Source organism: Arvicola amphibius, chromosome 15 (genome assembly GCF_903992535.2).
Source record: "Arvicola amphibius chromosome 15, mArvAmp1.2, whole genome shotgun sequence".
NCBI classification, from domain to species: Eukaryota; Metazoa; Chordata; class Mammalia; order Rodentia; family Cricetidae; genus Arvicola; species Arvicola amphibius.
Window position 1 is genome coordinate 19,585,629 of NC_052061.1, and position 22,246 is coordinate 19,607,874.

The 22,246-nt window shown below is 40.8% G+C and overlaps 1 protein-coding gene across 1 annotated transcript in view; it reads right to left on the minus strand.

Annotated features, from left to right (window-relative positions):
- The window catches only part of Usp38 (ubiquitin specific peptidase 38), a 33,507-nt gene extending 11,822 nt beyond the window's left edge, over positions 1-21,685 (minus strand). The window contains 11 exon segments of the mRNA XM_038312195.2: positions 2,528-2,571; positions 2,573-2,605; positions 2,607-2,725; positions 5,214-5,265; positions 5,267-5,323; positions 5,325-5,345; positions 5,347-5,373; positions 10,681-10,782; positions 13,091-13,220; positions 18,991-19,126; positions 20,522-21,685. Of these exon segments, the coding sequence (XP_038168123.1) occupies positions 2,528-2,571; positions 2,573-2,605; positions 2,607-2,725; positions 5,214-5,265; positions 5,267-5,323; positions 5,325-5,345; positions 5,347-5,373; positions 10,681-10,782; positions 13,091-13,220; positions 18,991-19,126; positions 20,522-21,203 (1,403 nt within the window). The 5' untranslated portion in view covers positions 21,204-21,685.
- Between the last annotated feature and the right edge of the window lie 561 nt (positions 21,686-22,246).

Here is a 22,246-nt window from a genome sequence, read left to right on the forward strand (position 1 = left end):
CTGATTCGAAAGTAAATTCAGGAATGTAAAGGAGCATGCCTCTTCTACACATCTGGTCAGTAACCAACATCATGGCAAGGAGACAGAGCCAGGAGACACAGAGAGGAAACAGGAGGTGCAAGATGGAAGAGAGGTGATAAAACGTAGATTAATATAAATGGATTCATTTAAGTTTTAAGAGCTAGTTAGGAACAAGTGTTGTGGGATAACCCCTCTGTATAATGTGAATATGTTTTATTACCATTGGTTAAAAAAAGAAAAGCTGCTTTGGTCTATAGCAAGGCAGGATAAAGCCAGGTGGGCAATCCAAGCAGAGATACACGGAGAAGGGCAGAGTCAGGGCAGATGCCAGAGAGCCTCTGGAACAACAAGAAGTACTAGAGAACAGGTAACACCATGAAGTCATGTGGCAACATATAGATTAATAGAAATGGGTTGTTATAAAAGCTAGTTAGTAATAAGCCTGATCAATAGGTCAAACAGTTTATAATTAATATTGAGCCTCTTAGAGTTTATTTTAAAAGTGGCTGTGGGACTGGGTGAGGGAAAAAAAAAGCCTGTTTACATATGTTGCTTCAACATAGAGCTGGAATTTCTATGTAAGACCTAACAAAGTTTAAAAAAGGGTTCTAGACATATAAAAATGGAGCCAAGAGCAACTTCATAGTTCATGTCTCTCATTCTGGGCTTAGGTACAGAACTGCATCCCCTGGCCTCAGCTGCAACATGGCGGACTCCCATAGTCTCTCATGGGCCGCACAGTGAAGAGGCTTCTCCCAGCCACTGACAGCTTGAGAGCACGGTTGTGGTGTAAGAACACAGCTGCACGCTACTTAGTACTGCTGCCCAGAGTTGGGGCAGTGAGTCTTGCTGGTGCCCCTGCCAAGATTAGACACTCAGGGAACAGAGGGGAAGGTCCCAACCACCATGTGCCAGCATCACTCACTAAGCTAAGCAGTATAGACAGCCAACGTTGTATTTTTATGATCTGTATCATGTGATTAAAAATAACACATATACACAGTAAGGCCAAATTTAGGCAGAAAGCCTCTATAAACGGGTCAGTGTATTTGATAAATGTACTTAGGCTTGGGAGAGAGAGGAGAAAGGATAGACATAGTCATAAGTTAAAAGATATTTAAAGATAATAAAATGAGGCCCTTAAAAAGGGAACAGAGTAATAAAAATTGCAATAAGCCATGTGAAAAAGGAAAATACAGAGTCTGATTATGTGTATTATTGTGTTTTCTTTGATTTTTTTTTAAGTGTTAACGAGCTAATTGCTGAGAAACATTTGATTTTGGGGGCTGCTAAATTAAACCAACATATATATTTTAACGGTCTCTTGACTTCAAAATTTGGGTATAGGGATATGTAGCTTTGAAAAAGGGGTATTGTTTTTGCTTCCACAGAAGATGAAATGGATTACTTCCAGGTTCATATGGTTTGATCAAGGAAGAGTCCCTGAGAATTCTCTGAGAGGAGTGATGGCCCAGGTGATCCAACATCCAGAACAGCTTTTAAGGCAACTGGCTGAGACTATGTTGCCTCAGAGACTACTATAGCCAAGATTTATCCATAATTCTAAATTTTCTCAGGGTCCCTCAAGATCACCAGCACCCACCAGTCAGCAGGAGGTAGTTTAGAAAACTACTCCCAAATTCTCAAAATATTGCTGATAAATGTTTGTTTTCATTTAAAGAGGGTTGATTATAATTGTTATTGATCATAGTCAAATTCTTTCTAAAAGAAAAAAGGGGAAATGTGGAAAAAGGGTATATTATTAAACTTCTTTAATCTAATAAACAACTATTAATCTTGAAAAAAATTTACATTTGTAGGATTTTAGTTTATTGATAAAAATTTAAGGTTAATTTTAAAATATTGTATGTATATCTCTACTCGTTTAAGGTATTGTGTTTATATAGCACAATTAAAAATGTAATGTATAAGAAATACAGATTTATAATAGCCATCTATAATAGTCAAACTTAAGGTCATGTTAGTTAGGTTTTCTAGATAGATAGATAGATAGATTTTAGATAGAAAGGTATCTTCAAACACTTCAAAGACCTATAGAATATGCATTTAAATATTTTAATAACTTAGAATTTTTTTTGGTGTGAGACACATATGCTTCCTGGAAGCACTGATCTACTTCTGAGAGGAGGATGGGTACTGAACTCCATTTGGAGTTTGTTTCTTTCTTCTTGGCAAAAACTGGCCTGAGCAATAGACCAAATGGTATGGTAATTAATATTAAGCCTCTGAGTGATTATTTTAAAAGTGGCTGAGGGATTGGGTGGGACAGAAAAACCATCTGTTTACAAACAACCTAAGCTTATAGGCGAGCTTTCATAATTAATAAGAGGTCTCTGTGGCACTATTTGGGAGCTGGCTATCAGGACAGAGAAAGTCTTTTTACAGGCAATGTCAACATTCATGAGGCTTCCATGGGAGGGGTGATTCTTGCCTTCTCAGCATGTATTCATTTCTAATTAAGTCAGAACACTCAAAGTAAACTTACTCTGTAGCCATAACAATGCTTGTAAAACACTGTTCATTGTAACAATGTGTTTCCCAGGTTAATAAGACCAGTTTTCCCCAGTTTCAGATTTTCCAGAAAGTCTAGACAAGCAAGATGCCAAAGCATTGGATTGAGAAGTCCAGGCACTTTGATTGAGAATCAACTTAATCTTCTCTTCACTGGGTTTAGGAAAATCCTAGGTCATAATGAAAAAGAAAAAGTTAAGTTTAAAAGTAAAGTAAAAGCTATTTTTCAAATTCACATGCCAATACCACAATAAGGATTTTCCCCACTTACATTTAAGCTTTTTTTGCTCTCACTCATTTTATATATTACTGACAGCATTCGGTCAGCCCTATAAACATTAAATTATACTTTGGGGTGCCAGCTAATTTTGATGGTCAGCTTGACTGAATTAAAAACAAGGAGGAGTTAATCAGGTACACTTCTGGGTATGTGCGTGATGGTGTCTCTAGACTGGCTTAACTGAGGGGACAGACTCACCCTGAATGTGGGCTATGCTGTCCCATAGGCTGGGGCCCAGGACTAAATAACACAAAAGGAAAAAGAAAAAGCTAGCCTGAGTGCTGATTATTCACCTTTCTCTGCTTCCTGCTCTTCTCGGGGGTAGATGACTCTCGAATTAAAGCTGAGAGCTGCTCTTGCTACCATGATCCTACAGTGATGAAAGTAGGCCCTCAGACTGAAAGTCAAAAGAATCCGTCCTCCTTCACGTGGCTTCTTGACACTAAGCTCATCACAAGCAGAAAGTAATAGACATGGGAAACAAATGTCTCCTAAAATCTTAAGGAGGTTTATTTATTTATCTATTTTTTTTGAGACAAAATCTGAATCTGTAGCCCAAGCTTGGCTTGAACTCACAATAGTCCTCTTGCCAAGTGTTGAGATCACAGACATGAGATAACATGCTTGTCTTAAAATACTTTAAAGTTGAAGGAACAAGAAATTCGAATCACATGTCAGTTACATGTATCCAAAGTCTGGTTCACTGCTCACTCAGTAGTACTCAGGACTAACCTAGAGATGAGGGCCTAGAGTAGGAATGACAAGTCAGGTTAGCATAAGGACCCTCAAACTGTGAAAAGTAAACTCAATCTCATGTTTTGCCATCTAGAAATCACCATTACAGCCAAGTAGTACCGCACACACCTTTAATCCCAGCATTTGGGAGACAGAGGCAGGCAGATCTCTGAGTTCAAGGCCAGACTGGTCTACAGAGTAAGTTGCAGGACAGCCAGGTCTATACAGAGAAACCCTATTTTGAAAAATAAAAACTAAACAAAAAAATTTAAAAAAAGAAAGGAAAGGAAAACACTATGACATAGTCTTCTTTCTTAGTAATAAAGTAAATAATGTATAGAGCGAAAATAATGAAATAGAAATTGAAGTGTAAATGACTTCACACCCAAGTAGAGCAATGGGCAATCAGGAACCCTAGAAAAAGTCACTTATGCTTAAATGATTAGCTTATCTAGACTGAGATTACCATCTAATGCTCACACTACAGAAACCTAACACTCTTCGACATAGTATTTAAGACGCCCCTCCCCACCCTGTCTTTTGGCTGTTGGCAGCTGGTAGAAATACTTTCCTTGGCCTGAGAGCATCCTTTGGAGATGTACTGGAAAAACTGAAGAGTGTCAGTCAATAGAATGGCAGCAATGAGGGCAGACAGAATGACCTAGCATGTCCGTGGCAAAACTTTCGTATGTAATCTACTTCTGAAAGGGCAGGGTCATACCAAGCACCACAGAGGCCTAATAGCATTGTGTTTTAGACCTCAGTCCTTAGTCTGAATTAGCTGGATATAAAAAAATGTTCTTAATTTCCCTTACACATATGGGTAGTAAGGCAATGTGGCCTGTATATTGTATTTCCAACATTAATATTGCAATTAGAATTGGTATTAGTAACTTCTGATTAAGCCTGGCTGTATTAAGTTTTCCAATTCTTTGACGAAACTGATTTTCCAGTCAAACCATTCCTTCAATACAGACAGAAGGCAATACTATTTGAACCTGCCATTTATTGAACATGAGAAACAAGATAAACAAATAATTTAAGTAACAATTCTAAAAAATATAGACATTCACTAAGTCTACAACACAAAAGAAAACCAAAATAGGGAGGGAGTCAGTCAAGTATTTCCTTGATTCCAAGATCGATTTAATTGTTCAACAATCTGATACTGAGATGCAAAATTGATGTCTGTATGCATTCAGTGTAACATACTGTCACTAGCCAATTTCTTTAACAGCTCTTATAAATTTCAAGTAACATATTTTTACTTGATGGCACCACAGAGCTAAGAAATGTGCCTACTGATTTAGAATGGTGGTATCAAAAAAGAACAGAGAATGAAAATCATCCTTTTTTTTCTAATTCATGTGTCCCCCATTTTAACGTACTAGCTCTAGTTCTAGGTTCCTCTCCTCCCACCCTCCACCTTTCCCCATCCCACCCCCATCCACTCCTTGGGGAGTCAACCATGTCTGGTATACCAGTTAAGGCCAGACCAAGCGTCTCTGCCCTGTATCAAGGCTGAGCAAGTGAAAACCACCACCTTAAAAGCAACTCATTATGTAAATAATACATTTTGCCAGACTGGGGGTCCGTTACAGTGTGTGCGGCTCACCAGGACTGGTAGCACAGCCATCATACCTTATAACTGCCTCCAGAATAGGTTCGTAGAGATCCGGAAATCCGGAGTAGTGATCACATCATACAGTGCACCAACTCCGTTACCTGCACTAAGAAGGCTGTGCTAGAAGGCAGGGCCATCACTTCTGAAGGAGTGAAACCAAGTTAACTACATGAGGAACAATCTTAAGAGAAAAGAGAAGCATTCTGTTCACACAGAGTTGACAGCAACATCCCCAGCCTACAGACAGAATGCAACTGTTATATGATTAGCATACACTTTCTGTATGTTTTGTCGTTTTTCTTAATGAAGTCACGTGATTGTAATCACGTTAAAAATGTATTTTTTATTTATATGTATATGTGTCTGGAATCAATGTCTCTCACATGTGTGTAGGTGCCTATAGAACAGAGGATGGGAAGAATTCCCCGGGAGCTGGAGTTACAGGTGGTTGCCAGCTACTTGGGTTCTCTGGCGAGCACTGCTAACTGCCGAACCATTTTTCCAGCTCCTGTGATCTCATTTAATACTCTTCTGTCCCGCTAGCTCAGCAGTCAAGTGTATCTCACCAAGCCCAACAACCTATGGAACCTCCACGGTGGAAGGAGATGAGAACTCCACTGTCAAATTGTCCTCTGACTTCCACACATACATTATACCACAGAGCATATAACAGACACACACCACACATATCATAAAATAAAATAATTAAAAAAAACAAGGCCTGTGAGTTGCCTTCATAGGTAAAGGTATTTACTAATAAGCCTGAGGACCAGAGTTCAGTCCCCAGAACCCACATGGTAGAAAAAGAGAACCAACCTCCATAAATTGTCTTTTGACCTCTGTAACGTGTGTTGTGGTATGTATACAATCCACCTAAAATACCAACTAGGTGTAATATAGAAGTTTCAGTCATTGTTGCATTTAAAAAAATGCCGTCAGTTGAAAAATGTTATGGTTATTCTATTGACTAGATAATTTTTTAAAAACTGTTTTGGGGTAGTAAGGCTCAAGCCTCACCTTTGTGTATGCCAGGCAAATGCTTTACTATTGAGTTACAGCCACAACCCAACCAGATTATTTAACATAACAATAAAAATCCCAACCTGGAATCAGTGAAAGAGCTCCATCTAGTGTAAGTTTGAGTTTAAAATTTCCAATTGAAAAAACTGTATACTTTGCATAACAATGTGACTCCAAGAAAGTCTTTGAAATAACTTACATATGTAACTAAAATTGTGGTCAGATATAAGGATTATATTGTTTGATAAGCACATGAATGATACCTTAAACACAATCCTTATTTACAAACAGCTGCTCCAAAAATAAAGCCAATCAAAAATATCTACTATTTTTAAGAAACTGAAAATAAAAATTGAAAAATTTATATGCTCATTACTCATAAAAAATCTTGAAAATATTTCATATTGATAACCAGTACAATAATAATCTTCCATTTAAAATCAGTCTAAAAGCCAACTAATATAAAGATTTAAGACATTATGATCAAAAAGAAACATTTTATTTTACAGAAATGGCTATTATCAGGATAGAATACTTTTTAAGCTAATTATTAATCACAATCTGATAAATATGTATGTATACTTCTGAAACTAAAGATGTCTCAGGTTCCGTATGCAGAACATCTTTGCAGCCCCAACTCCTGATAAACTGCAGTTGGAGTTCTATCAGGGTTATCTCAAACGGTACTAAGAACAGCTGGTACTGGCCCAGTCAGCAGTCAGATTCTTCAGTCAACAATAATATTGTCCTGCACTGTCTGGATTTATTTTGTTAAGCGCATTAAATCATAGGGTAGCTTTTATGCCACCTTCTTTAAACTCAATTCTATTAGTTATCAATAAAGTCAAACTAGCTTTAAATTTATGATTTTAAAATTTAAGTTTTTATTAAGTGAAATTGTTCTTAAGACAATTCAAACACATATATAAACATTCTAATTATTCTCATTCCACACTCTCTTTCTTCCTAAAAAAGTTTTATTTTATGTATTTGGGTGTTTTCCCTGCATGTACGCCCATGTACCAAATGCATCCCTGGCCTGGTGCCCAGAGGGCGTCAGATGCCCTGGTACTGGAGTTATAGACAGTTTTAAGTCCTATGTGGGTGCTGGGAATTAAACCTGGGTCCACTGGAAGAGTAGCCAAGTTCTTAACTGCTGAGCCATCTTTCTAGCCCTTCCACACCTTAGGCTTATGATTTTGTGCTGAGCTCTGATTACAACTTTCCTTGGGTACATGTGGCTGCATACAGCTTGAACATGCCTGCTACTAGCTTCTAATGAGTTTGTTCTTTTTTCTATCATGTTTACATCCCCTGCCTCCTTCCTCCCCGACACCCCCAGGATAAAACCTAGGGACTCCTGCAACTTTTTTTGTTTTTGATTGATATTTATTGAGCTCTACATTTTTCTTTGCTCCCCTCCCTGCCTCTTCCCTCCCCTAAGGTCCCCATGCTCACAATTTACTCAGGAGATCTTGTCTTTTCCTACTTCCCATGTAGATTAGATCCATATATGTCTCCCTTAGTGCCCTCATTGTTGTCTAAGTTCTCTGGGATTGTGGTTTGTAGGCTGGCTTTCTTTGCTTTATGTTTAAAAACCACCTATGAGTGAGTACATGTGATAATTGTCTTTCTGGGTTACCTCACTCAAAATGTTTTCTACTTCCATCCATTTCCCTGCAAAATTCAAGCTGTCATTATTTTTTTCTGCTGTGTAGTACTCCATTGTGTAAATGTACCACATTTTTCTTATCCATTCTTCAATGGAGGGCCATTTAAGTTGTTTCCAGGTTCTGGCTAGACAAACAAAAGCTGCATATGAACATAGTTGAGCACATGTCCTTTGGCACGATTGGAGTATCCTTTGGATATATACCCAAAGTGGTATTACCGGGTCTGGAGGAAGGTTGTTTCCTAATTTTCTAAGAAATTGCCATACTGACATCCAAAGGGGTTGTACCAGCTTGCATTCCCACCAGAAATGCAGTAGTGTTCCCTTTTCCTCACAACCTTTCCAGCATAAGTTGTCATCAGTGTTTTTGATCTTGGTCATTCTTACAGGTGTAAGATGGAATCTCAGAGTTGTTTTGATTTGCATTTCTCTGGTGACTAAGGATGTTGAACATTTCCTAGGGACTCCTGCACCTTAAAGGAGTGCTCTATCACTAAGAATATCCCTAGCCCTCATCTCTGCATTTCTAAACACATCTCAGCGATAAGTCTGTAAAATCTGTTACTTTCTTGCTAAATTAGTCTGAAATCCAAAATTACTTTAAAGTGTTTCTTTACAGGTGAAGGGAGAAAGATAAAAGCAAAGAATTTAAAAAATGAATTTCATAGTTTCAATTCTTCCAAAGCTCTTCTAGTGCAGATTTGGTCTTTAAAACCAGGTTACAGTTTTGTGTCCTATGACCTCCTAAATGGTCACATCGTCACCAGTGTGGAAATAAGACACAGTCCTTCACACCAACACAGACTGCTGCCTTCTATTTCATTTTATGTATATGAATATTTTGCCTGCATGGTATGTACATATGTGTACATACCCCGGAGGTCAGATTCCCTGGAATAGGAGTCTAGATGTTTGTGAGTCATTATGTGGGTGCTGGGAACTAACCTGGTTGTTCAACAAGTGTTCTTAACCACTTAGCCATCTCTCTAGCTCCCCTAAAGTTAGAATTTTTTTGAACATGTGAAATTAAATGCCTTTAAAAATTACTATAAGACTCATTAAACATAATTGCTACTTGAGGAATACATATGACATGTTTAATTACTAACTACATTTTTTTGTTTCTCCATTTTAACTATGCATCACAGATGGATTTAAAGTGAATTTGTTCTTTTTATAACAAGGATATGGAAAGCCACTTAGCCTCTAACAACACACATCACAACTTCCTGGTTTACGCTTCTGGGTTCTGACACACAGAATGTAATGACAAATGATGGTGCTCATCCAGGCTACCGCTCACACGCACCCACGCACAAAATCCTTCACTGCTAATTTAACTACCACACACTTCATTACTAGATCGCCAGCTGTTTGTAGTTTGAACTTTGTAGAGTATTTACACAGTATTAAGTTTCGATTTTCAGGCTTTACTAAGTCAGATCAAAAATTTTCAATTTCAAATCTAGATATTTGAATATCTAGATAGGATGATTTAAACTACTTTAATTCAAAAGCTAAAATTTCAAAGTCAAAAATTTGTTATTTTAATTCACTTTTTTCAGAAATGGGAGAGAAAAAAATACAAAAGGTAAGGAAGTACTTTTTTTGTTTTTTTTTTAAAAAACAAATTGCAAGGAAAAGAATAGGGCCAAGTGGTGGTGTGGCGTACAACCTGTAATGCCCAGCACTAGGGAGGCAGAGGCAGGTGGATCTCTGTGAGTTTGAACTAGGACAGCCAAGGCTGTTAAACAGAGAAACTGTGGTCTCGAACAACAATTGAAAAAATAAATAGGTTTATAGCAGGGCCTAAGTGATTAACTAGAGATTAAGGAATGCATCAATGTAGAAGGCAATGTGCAATAGTTCATATCCCAGAACTTCAAAAAGAACCCTTTTCTCAGAGGGCCTGCACATGAGGATGCCAGAAGACAGCAACAAATGTTTTTCTCTGCTGAAGCATTTTGTTTTATATGCCTAGTAAATTAGCTCAAATTGAGATTCACCTCATAAACAAAGAATCTTATGTTTCACCATCAATTTCACTACATGAGAACAAAATTACAGAAAGCGTTCATCTAAAATATCAAATGAAATGACTTATTGTCACGGTTTTCTTAAAACAAAGCTTGTGGGTTTCCCCCAAAAGAAGAGGCCCTGGGCAGCCTGTGTGAGCTGGCTGCTAGCGGTCCTTAGCTGAGCACAGCCAGGAGGAATGAAGCCTGCATTTCTGCATGTCTTCTCTGACTTGTCAGGGTGCATTAGGGTCCCTAAGGAGGTGCATGCTGCTGCTGAGTTTCTACTCTTGTAAAAGACGAGTAGACCTTGGAGAATGCAGATAACCACGTGAACGTCTCCCGAAGCGGACAATCCCCAAAACACTTTGTCACTCCTCAACAGCTTGCGATCAGACCAAAGCAGCCAGCGGCTGCTTTCGGGTGGCAGGCACAATTGTGACCAACTGTTAAAGACGGCATTAGTGGACTGAGGACTCAATTCTTTGTGCTTTCCAGTGGCATTGATGCCACACTGATTCTGCACTGTTGGTGTATAAAGGCCCCTGCATCGATAGCTCCCTGTGCAGCAGCAACTTCCAGTTGCAGGTTATGACTCTGAGTGGGGCAGTTTTGCTGAAGCACAAAACTTTGTGAAGATATACTCTTTGCCAGAATATTACAAACTCAATTTGTTAAGAATTTATAGTTACATGAAATACTATAAAGCTAACCTACAGTTTTTCCATTATAATGTGAGTTCTACTTTGACAAGATACAAGAGAGCTTGTATCATACTTACCAAATGGAATGCCTCTGGAGAATGTTGAAAACTAAGCAGCATATGAGAGAGAACCGCAAGAGCACCAGGTCTCACAAGAGGAAACCAAAGTCGATTAAAAACCTGCAGAATGAGAGAGTATTCTCAGAGTTCACAGGAAAAGCACTAGCCTTCCCATGCTGACAGTCATGTATGTGAGTCTCCTTCTTCCTTGAAAGTCCTATCCTAACACATTAGTAGACTTTGCAGGAGAGAAAGGAAGTGTAATAGGACTGAAGTCAAAGAGAATGCAATGATCTAAACAATTCTCAAAACTCCCCCATTAAGTGAAAATATGTCCAAATATGTAAATAAGCATATTTATTATGGAGTCACTATTCATTCAGCTTACTCCATCAATAGTTACTGAACAGCTATGATTGTTTGGCACTGTTCCAGGTACTGTAGGTCATATATGACTTATGGTTAGAGGACATTTACTAGATAACAAAAAGCAATAAGCATCGATACATGCTAAAAATACAAAGTAGAACACAATGACCAGGAAGCATTGGATAGCAAAGGAGTTTGTCATTTTACAGAGGGTGTTAAAAATGCCCCAGGAAACAGGCAACTTCTGAGTGGAAACTGACACAGCAGACAGTACTGCAAAGGCCTTAGGTCTCCAGACTGGTGTGCCAGAGCACAAAGGACAATGTCACTGGAAGTGAGAAATGGGATAAGAAAGATCAGCAAGGGAAGCTCTTGTGTACCATTTATAAGGAACCAAAAGCAGGAGCAAGGAAGTTACTGAAATCAGTGCTACAAGAGATGATGGCAACTTTGGACCAAGGTATAACAGTGATGTAATTGGCAGTAGGATTGGAGTCCACAGAGAGAGGTAGGTGCATCGAAGACAAGGCTAAGGGGCTATCTGAGATAGACAGCTGTCTATGGAGAGGCTAAGGGGCTATCTGAGATAGACAGCTGTCTATGGAGAGGCTAAGGGGCTATCTGAGATAGACAGCTGTCTATGGAGAGGCAGAGGGCCAGTTGGGAGGAAGAATCAGAAGACCGTGGGTAAGGTGAGTTCAATATTTCTGAGAATAGATAGACAGGCTGCTCACTTCTTCAGTTAGTTAACACCTATGTCTTTGGAATATAGTTTAGCTTTCTCTTGATGCAATAAAAACCTTTATGGGAAAAAAAAAACCAACCTAACTTCAAAATACCCCCTCTCCCAAAAAGAGAAAAGAAGAAAATGAAGAGAAAGGCCTGAGTTTAGATAACTGAATAAATGTGTGGTGGTTTGAATGAGAATGGCCCCAAAGGCTTAGTCACCAGGGAGTGAAACTGCTTGAGAAGGATTAGAAGGATTAACAAGTGTGGCCTTGCTGGAGGAAGAATGACACTGGGGGTGGGCTCTGAGGTTTCAAAGCCCACGCCAAGCTCAGTGTTCCTCCCTTTCTCCCTCCCCCACCCCTCTCTCTGCCTGCAGTTCAGGATATTAAGTTCTCAGCTACTGCTCCAGAGCCATGCTTGTTTGTTCCCACCATGATGACCATGAACTAACCCTCTGAAACTATAAGCAAGTCTCACTTAAGTGCTTTCATTTATATGAGTTTTCCTTGGTCATGTCTTTTCATAGCAACAGAACAGTAGCTAAGACAAAATGGATATGGAATTCAAGGGCAAACAATGAAATAAAATATAAATCTGTCAGTCATAAAGTTGGATACTTTATTAAAGCCACAGAGCACCCATGATTACCTGCATGGCGCAGAACACTTAAGCAAGAATTAAGAGAGAAAGTGGGCCAAAGAAACTTAGAAGGAGACTGATACCCCAGCAAAAGACAAGAGAGCACAGTGTCCTGGGAATTAAATAATGTTTTAATGAGGAGTGATTTGGCTCAGGATGTGGATCGGATGGAAGTTGCCTAACTTTGATCCCCAGCACTGTGGAAAAACCAAAACCCCCAAACAAAAAAATGTGGTGATCAATTGTGTCTTGGGTTTAGCAAAACATGAAGTAGAATCTTAGAAGGCAGTTAGGTAGAGCACAGTGCTAGAAGTTTGATGATTTGGATTTAAGAGCTCATGGGAGCCGAGCACGGTGCTAAATTCCTATAACTTTTCTATGTGTGTGGCTACGGCAGGAGGATTTTGAGTTGGATGGCCGGCCTGACCTCTGTAGTGAGACAGTCTCAGAAAAGCAGAAGATAAAAACACCCTCATAAACCATTAACAACAACAAACAACAACCCCGAAAAACAAACAAAAAGAGCTAGTAGGTAGATTGTTTTCACATTAAAAGTTTGAACAGAGCAAACTAATTTGAATTAGTATATGGCAATGGCTTTTGCCCCCTAAAACCTATTTAAAACAAAACCCAAACTAGGAGCACACTCAGAAGTCTATGCATTCTGATGGGCTGATTCACTTAGACTTACCAGTTCTATTTTCAGCAAAGTAACGTCTATTAAAATAGTAAACTTCTGAACAGCTGCCAGTCCTTTCAGGAGAGCAATTACCCATGTATCCACATGCTGAGCCAACGGCCAAGATAGCCAGTCAATCATTCTAAAAAGTGAAGGAAGACATAATTATCAGTATTTAAAATATTTTCAACATCATTCAGGAATAGCAAGAGTTACAACAGATACCCATTCACTTTGTAACTCAAACCGTGGCCTGTCTTCAAACACTTTCCAGTCTTGTAAGCTGACTGTTTCTTTATTCAATGTATTCCCATGAAAGACTTTATGATAAATGACCATAAACTGTCAAATTTCAAATGGACGTGCTATATATATATATATATATATATATATATATATATATATATATATATATCTCACTCGTTCAATAGTAACTGTTATAAGGAGTTTAAAATCAGACATCTGAACTAAGATGCATGAATATCAACTAAGATTTTACTTCTTGCTAAGTAGTGTAATGTGAAACATACCATTAAAGAGCCTACATTCTGAATCCTGGTGCAAGTGTCTCTACCTCTTTCAAAATTCTACACACAATGACAACAAGGAGAACTGCCAGTCATAAAAAACACTGTGTAAATATTCTAATGACCTGATTTTCTATTATTGTGTATTTCCTTATATCAAGTCAGTTCAACGGGAAAAAGACGAAGTAAATATGGATTTTTTTTCTAAGCTAGATATACAGCACACTAAAGACTAGTTCAACTCTTTGGAAAGCAGCCAGGCTATGTAATTGATATAAGTGATGAAGTAATCTATTTAGATGGATTAGATACTAATAAAAGAGTAAGAAAAAACTTACAGGTTTCTAGAGTCAGAGTAATTGGTTTTAAAAATCTCAATTCACAATTTATTAGTTGGCATAATCTAAACACCTTATTTTCTCTTGCTTAATTTCTTATCTCTAGGTTATAAATATGCTTATTTACAGGGCTGTTCTGAAGATCAAATGAATGAATAACACTGGAAACATTCATCATGAATGTAACCCTCCACCAAATATTAACCCAGGGGAGCCAATTAGCATCTTTTAAAAAGTTTATTTATTATTGCTGGTGAGTGTGGTATCATTGTATGTCTATGCATGCCTTGACAGATACAAGGAGGCCAAAGCATGGGTTCTGAGGAATGAACTGAGGTTGTCAGACTTGCACAGCAAGTATGTTTATCCCACTGAGTCATCCTGTTAGTCCAGCAATAAACACCTTGATTGTACAAAATGTCAAACATAAATACCGAGGATGTAGACTGCGATCAAAAGAACACTACCATGTTGAAAGCACTGGCATGGGTTTTATACAACTATCTTAAGACCGGAATATCACCAGTCTTTCTCCTTTGGCTTTCAAGTCAGGGTCTCACACTGTTGTCTTGGCTGGTCTGAAACTTGTGGAAATCCTTTTGTCTCAGGCTCCCAAGTGCAGGGTTTATAGTAGCGCACAACAATGTTGTTTTGTTTTTCAGATGTAAATGTTCTAAAAAGTATGACGCGTGGATCCCAAATACAATGCATACTAACTGCCTGTTACATTCCTCACATACATTTTCTTTCTTTTCTTTTTCTGGCTTCTTACAACAATAACTGCCACAAGTCATTGAAGTAGTTGCTAACAGTTACTCTTTATCATCTATTGCAGGGTTGCTTTTTACAAAAATCTGTAGTCATTATACAAAGAATAAGAAAGAGGCATATGTGCATTTCTGTCAAGTATATTTAGGCTGGGGGAGAGTACATGGTTGGTCTGATAGTGCGCTTGTTGGCTGACCATGCACAAAGCCTCAGGTTTGATCACCAGCACTTCATAAATCAGATATGGTGGCATGTATCTATAAATCCCAGCACTTGAGGAGGATCAGAAACTTCAAGCTGATCTTAGTCATCACTATCAGTTCAGGGAGGGATGGGATGCAGAAAAAGTAAAACCAAGTTAGGTGTGGTGGCACACACCTTTAATTCTAGCACTTGGGAGGTAGAGGCAAGCAGAGCTCTGTAAGTTAGAGATCAGAAAACGATACATAACAAGACTCATCTTAAAAAAAAAAAGCAAAATAAAAAGTAAGACCTATGAGTCTACTCATGCTGGGAACAAGCGTAGTAGTAGAGTGCTTGCCTAGTATGTGCAAGACCTTGGACTTTATCTGTAGAATTGCAGCCCTCACTCCCAAATGTATAACATATCTCCAGCATTGTTTATGACATGGCAAAATTGCAAAAGCATAAATGGCCACCCACAAGGTAAAAAATAAAATCAACATAGATACAATAAATAATAAATGTAAATACACTGTAGTACTGACAATGTAGAATACTGTAGAAGAACTTTAGTACTGAGGAAGTTCTGCACAAAGCTATCCACAGCAATCTAAAATGGAAAGCTATGAGCAGGGGCATGATGGCTCATCTGTAATCTCAGCACTTAAGGGCCCTGAGGCAGAAAGATTGCCATAAGTTTGAGGATAGCCTGGACCATAGAGTGAGGTAAGCTTTGGCTAGACCAGGGTCTCAAACCTGTTCCCCTCACCCCCCAAATAAAATATCTGAGATATTGTTAAATAATGCCAGTAAGTTAAAAACGATGAGTTATTTTTGTGTAAGTGGAAATATGCACATGAAAATAAGGTAGGGTGCGCACCTGTCTTTGGCTCTGTGGATGGCGGCACTGCCAGTGCAGAACATGTGGACAGGAGACCAGAACCCTCATCTCAGTCTAAGGAGAGGACTGACTGGAAGCGGAAGGAGTAATATCTACTTGACAGTTAATCACTTATTTAATCGGCCTTTTCCTGGAGTCCTCTTCTAGTTTCTCATCTTATAATCATCTCCACTGCCTCTTTCTCAGGCTCCTGCTGAAATCATGATGAAGGCCCTTCTAACTGGATGAGCTCTGATGAAGATACTAAATGTGAACCTCCCACCATGCAAGAACAAGTGAAAGGATCCATGGTCTTGATCTCAGAATTTCCACCCATCAGGACTGCAAGAAATATATTTCTGTTGTTTAAAAATTACCCAGTCTGAGGTATTTTTAAAAAAAATAATAGTCTAAACAGATTAAGACAGAAGTCACTCAGAGGCCAAGTATTTGAGAGTATACTCTACAGCTAGTAAGGGACAAAAGGCACTGAGAATGCTGTGGTCAGATCTGCTTTCTGTCCCTGAACTAGAAGGAAAAGTCAGGAAACCTGTCAACAATCACCAAGCAGTGTTAACGATGTCTGCGCTATGCTCTAGAATATAAAGTGCAATTTTGGGGTTGTACTTTAATTTTAACTGTGGCAGTCCTTTGTATTTCGGCCTCTCTCCTCCAGTGATTGTGTGGTTTCCATCTAGTACTTCGGATTCTATTGTTTATAGTAAGGGCATTTATTCCTATAGCTCAGAGAAATACATGCAGCGTTAAAACTGTAACATTAAACAGGCAATATGATGAAAAGCAAACAGAACAGAGTTAATTATAAATTATGGAATATAAACCAACTTTCACTTTTTCAAGGTAGCTTGAGGACTGCATCCAACTTTCAGTCTCACTTGGCCCAATGCTTTATTAATAGGAAATTTTACACAGACAGTTTGACCTCAGGCTTCTTTTGAAAATTCTGATGAGGCAAGACCAGATTCAAGTTTCTCTGTTATCGACAGACACCTGGAGATGAAGCCTATTTTTCTCTCTCAGAAGTTGCCTATGCACCCCAGTCCCCACTGTTTCACTGACTCCTGGCCTGTTGTACACTTGAATGTTTGTTATTCATGTCCTTGAAATATATTTACATTTGACCAACTAGGAGACTAAGACTACTGTAATAAAACGGGTTTGATTTCCACAAATGGTAGACAGAGGTCAAAGGACTTAGTGATATTAATCAAAGAGAGTAAGAAAAGAATGGAGTTACACTTGCTTCTAGATTTGTGATCTGAGAAATTAGAAGCACAAGTTACAGGTTAATTAGTTCCACAAGTTAAACAGCACAAAAGAAGAAGAAGCTAGTCGTGTTGTAGAGAGCATGGCACTTTCTGTGTGCTCAACATAAAAACCTCAGTTCATGTAACTGTAACAACAGAGACACAGAAGCCACTGTAATCCTCACCTCCTGTTTGAACAGGCTAAGATAGGAAAGCTCGAGAAACAAAATTAAGCAGCTAAGAAACAGAAGGCTAAAGCCCAATTAGAGAACAACACTGTCACTGACACAGGCACACAGAGCTGGAAAAAGCTCTACAGATGGGCAGTACTTCACAGAGAAGAATGAGTAGGTTTGAGGACAAGGCAGGGACTTCCTGACTTATGACAGGTGCTGGAGACTTTTGCAAATGGGAAATACTGTAAGGAGTAAAGCCTTAAAAACAACATACCAAACATCCTGACTTGGCAACACAGTCCAATGTAGAGTACTGGGTGCTTACCCTGCTTGAGTGGCTGACTCGGAGCTGTGGCTCACTTTGTCTATTAGCATTTCCAAAAAGTATATACTTTATACTCTAGGCCAGGAAAAGGAATTCAAATTCAAAGCATGGCTTCTACTGAATGCTTGTTTTGGCACTATCAGACAGTTGAGAAATCAGAAACTGAGCCAACCTAAGTCAGATACTGTCTGTGCTGGTATGTCCCTCTAATACCCAAGGCCTTGCTTCCCTTTTTACTTTAGTGCACCTCAATGAACCCCTTCCTTAGCATTGTACTGAAAACCGCAAAGCACTTACTTACAGCCTATCTCTTATTATCTACCTTTCCCGATAAATACTTATTATCATTTAACATACTAAATTATTTACTAAATGTCCAAAGATAAAATTTAAACCCAAAACAAAATCAACTAATTATTTAGCAGTAGGGCAAAAAAGCCAGGCCTGTCTAACTTGGGCTTTACTACACGTTTTTACATTTTAAAATCAGGATGCATGCTGGATCATGAAGTATTACTACATTACTGTTGGTCTGTCTGACTATAAGGAAGCTCATCAAAGTATTTATTTTACCAATTTGCTCAGGGTATTTTGGGCGCTGTCTGACACCTGCTAAGTGCTTAGTAAGTCACTTTGAATGAATGACTGAATACAAGTATAAAGTGCTGCAAAGGGCAAATCAGTTTTATATCTAGACATGGGAGACAAGACTGCACATCATTTAGGATAAGAAGAAAATGTGTTATCAGAAACACCTGACAATCAGACTGGGAACAGCTCCCACGAGCAAACAGTAGATGCCCAACAGCAATGTGCTATTACTTTAAAATGTTAAAAGAAAACAGCTATCAAATCAGAAATTCTGGATCTGGCCAAGTTCATCCAATTATAAATAAGGGAGAGAAAACAAATTCCAAAGAAGCAAAGGTAGGGGCTGGAGAGATGGTTCAGTGGTTAAGAACACTTGTTGCTCTTGCAGAGGATCCAGGTTCAATTCCTAGCACACACCTACTGGGTTCACAACCATCCATAACCCCAGTTGCAGGAGCTGACCTCCTTGGACAACCAAGCATATGGTACACATACATACACGAAGGCAGAACACACGCATAAAATAAAATAAATCCAAAGAGGCTAAGGGCAGTTGAAAGAGAAAATAAAATCCCTACCTACTTAAAAGGAACAAACCCAGAACCAAATAACAGTAACAACCACCACCCTACACAAAAGTCTACAGGAAATGAAAAGGAATAAAGATTCCAGAAAAACCCGACCAAACAATTTCAGATGAGCTATAAAAATATAAGTCATTCTAGTTAATTTGGAGAAACTACTAATATATTTCATGATTTCAGTTTTAGGAACTTCCCCAAGTTTTCCACTATTCATATAAAAAGGCAGAATACCGTGTCTTCTCAGGTGTTAACATCTGGCACACACAACAAACCTGCAGAGAGCCTGGGTCATACTGGCGTCTTTTACATTGGGGTCGGCGGTCAGGCTCCGGATGAGGACCGTGATCAACTGCAGAGGAATATGCTGCACGAGGCTGGCCAAGGGCCCGAGGGGCTCAAAGGATGCATCTAGTTTTAGTTAGAAAGAGAGGTAAATATGGCAAAGAGGCTCAAAGTGAACTAGTTCAAGGGAAAAAGGACCACGCACTTGTAGTAAAGGCGCTCTAAGAAGTTGTCATACTAGTACCTCATGGGGAGACTCTGAATTGAAATTAATCAGAGAAGAGTTAGGCGTGCACAGCATAATCACGCATTCGAGAGGACCACCATGAATTACACACACCCCACTGCTAACGTTAGTCAACAACCATTGTTAACAGTACTTTTTTTGGTTTAGATACTGTTTTGACATGTAGCAATTAGAAAAAAAATATAACCAGTCATATATCATTCTAATGTCTAGGTCAGAGGTTCTAAAATAATTAAGAAATATTATAGTATTTATAATACTACTCGAAGGGAGACTTACTAATCTTGAGTAGAAATTAAGGTGAAGAGGCCGACTTTGCTTACATAAAATGTCAGGATTACGAAGATCAGCTTCACTACTACAGCTTAAAGACTTGAAACGGAAATCTAACACCTGTGACAAACTACCAGTAAAATTACAGGGGGGGGGGGGAAGCTAATGGACCTGGTATATAATAAATGTATTACATTGTATGAGCTTTTAAAACTCGCCCCTCATTTCTGGTTAAGATAAAGAGTGCAGCTTTACAAGTTCAGTTTGACTGACAGATTTTAAAGCCCCTCCAAGGACAGACACATAGAATTCTTAGGTTAAGTGCGATCCTTTGAACAGTCCAGTTTCTGAGGATGCAGCTGGTGATAAAGACAAGACAAGCATCCACCTAGGCTGCCAAACGGCCCACGTCATACTTCACACTTATTTCCATGCCACTGGATCTCCTGTTACATACATGTTATGGAGTGGAAATGACAACACTTTAGAAACACTACGCAGTAAGCTGGGACAATCCCATAATAGACTGTGCACGACCCGTGATTTTTTAAAAAAATGAGAACACTGAAAAACAACTTCAACAAGATAATAGTTACACACAGTAATAATAATGTGGTAAGCATCATACGAGACCATTAGTCAGTAATGACTAGAAGCTTTCCATAATGGCTGTCAGCCTGGAAGCATTCTGAAACTGGAGCAGAGGCTGCGTAATTAAGTGACTTGCTCAGTGACAAAGGTCTTCGGACTTAGGCTCCTCAACCTTTGGGCTACAACGTACGATTCTGAACAAGGCAGTGGAGTGGAGTAAGTTTTGGATAAGGTGTTTGGATTTGCTCTCCATCAAGAATGCCTCTTCCTGGAGGATTTCCACAGATAGGAAGGTATGCTTGCTGACCCTCTAGTCCCCCAAAAGAGAGTGTTTCCGGGCAGAAAGTGAGGTATATTTGAGACACGTGCCGAATCTCCAAGGCATATTTTCCTGCAATAATGACCCTTACCTGTGGAAGAGATGCTTGCAAAAACTTCTTGCAGAGAAGGTAGCAGCGTGGAGGGCTCGGCCTTCCAGATATTTTGGAGTAAGTTACTCACTTTTGTGACCTGGGAGACATACTCCCGCAGCTCCTTCTCCTGGGTGGACACACACTGGAAGTGCCCTATCGTTCGAACCAGCTGTTGACAGAAGGTAATGGCCAGTTTCCCTTTGGGGACGCACTGCACGAAATCCGTCAGAAGCTCGCTGAGGCGGGCACAGAGCTGCGGCCCCGGCCTCTCACAGACCAGGCGCAGCACCTCCACCTGCAGCAGGCTGAAGAGGTCCAGCACCGACGGGCAGCTCATGATCAGCTTCAGGCCGTTGTGAATGTAGTCCAGGATGGCTACGTCCTTCCTGTCCAGTGAGTGGTAGCCCTGCTGAAGGAGGCCCAACACGAAGGTCTTGTTGAAGAAGGACTCGAACTCCGGCCGGTGGTACCGCGCGTAGGCCTCCAGCACCTGGTGGCCCACTTGTCGCTGGAAAGGGTCCGGGCCCTCCAGGATGAGACGGGTCGTCAGGTCAAACATGGCCTCGCACTGCGCCCCGTCGAGCCAGTGCTCCGCGGACTCCACCACCTTCCGCACAATCATCCGCTTGAGGGGCAGAGGATGTGAGGAACTCACCAGGCCCTCCAGGATCTTGTCCATCGTCGCCACGCTGCAAGACCAGGCCCAGGGGATAAGGAGCTGGCGGCGGCGGCGGCAGCCCCGGGGGGCAGCAAAGCGCCGCGGCGAGAGGAAACTCGGAGCCGAGCAGCAGCAGGTCCGGCCACCGCCAGCGCCGCCTCAGCAGCCACATTTATCGAGTGCGAGGGCCCATCCGAGCCGGGACGGGAGTGAGCGATTCCGGGGAGCCTGAGGGCTGCCAGTCCCCGCGCTTCGCCTGGGGCGCTGGAGGCCCGCACACTGCAGCCTCGCCGGGCCCGCGGGCGCTCTCAGCAGGCGGGACCCAGGGACCCCGGGTTGAGCCGGACGGTGAGGGGCGCCTCGGCGTCCAGGCTCCCGCCGGTGGGCGGAAGGAAGCCGTTCCGGGCTGAGTCAGGTGGCGCTGTCACCGAGAGCACAGCGAGCAGCCAGGGAGAAGAGCCGGAGGCAGCAGACACCATTGACCCGGAAGCAGAAATACCGGCAAACAGGAAGTGAAGCTGCAAGGTACCCCAGCTAGGTCCGCCCTCGCTCCACCCACTTTTTTCCGGTCTTTTCTTGCACCTACGTTAGACCCTCTTCCTTCTAGCCCCGCCCCTTCCCCGCCTCTCGCCCCCATCTAGCTCCTCCCCCTACCACAGGCCGCGCCCCCTTCCCTGTCGCGCAGGCGCAGCGGTGCCGAGAGAGTCACGCGGCCGCTTCCGCGTCACTGGAGGAGGGCGGGGTCATAGGCGGGGGCTCGGAGGAGCCGCTCCGGGAGCCTAGGGCAACCGTCGCTTCTCCAGCTTCTTGTCGCCCTACTTCGGCTCTGTCAGTGTTGCTGTCCTCGGGGACCCAGACCGCTGAGCACCCCCAGAGGGGAAGTCTGTGTTAGGCCACTGGCGACTGCCCGGAGAGAAGCGCTTCCCCCCGGAGCGGCCCGGATGCGCTTTTAAAGGCAAAGAACACAGAAAAGCGACGTCCTTGTTTGCAGTTGACAGGAGGAGTAAAGTAAGGAAACAGTTTAACAGAAGCCAAAACTTGCAGTTAGCTGGGGCATTTCCCCG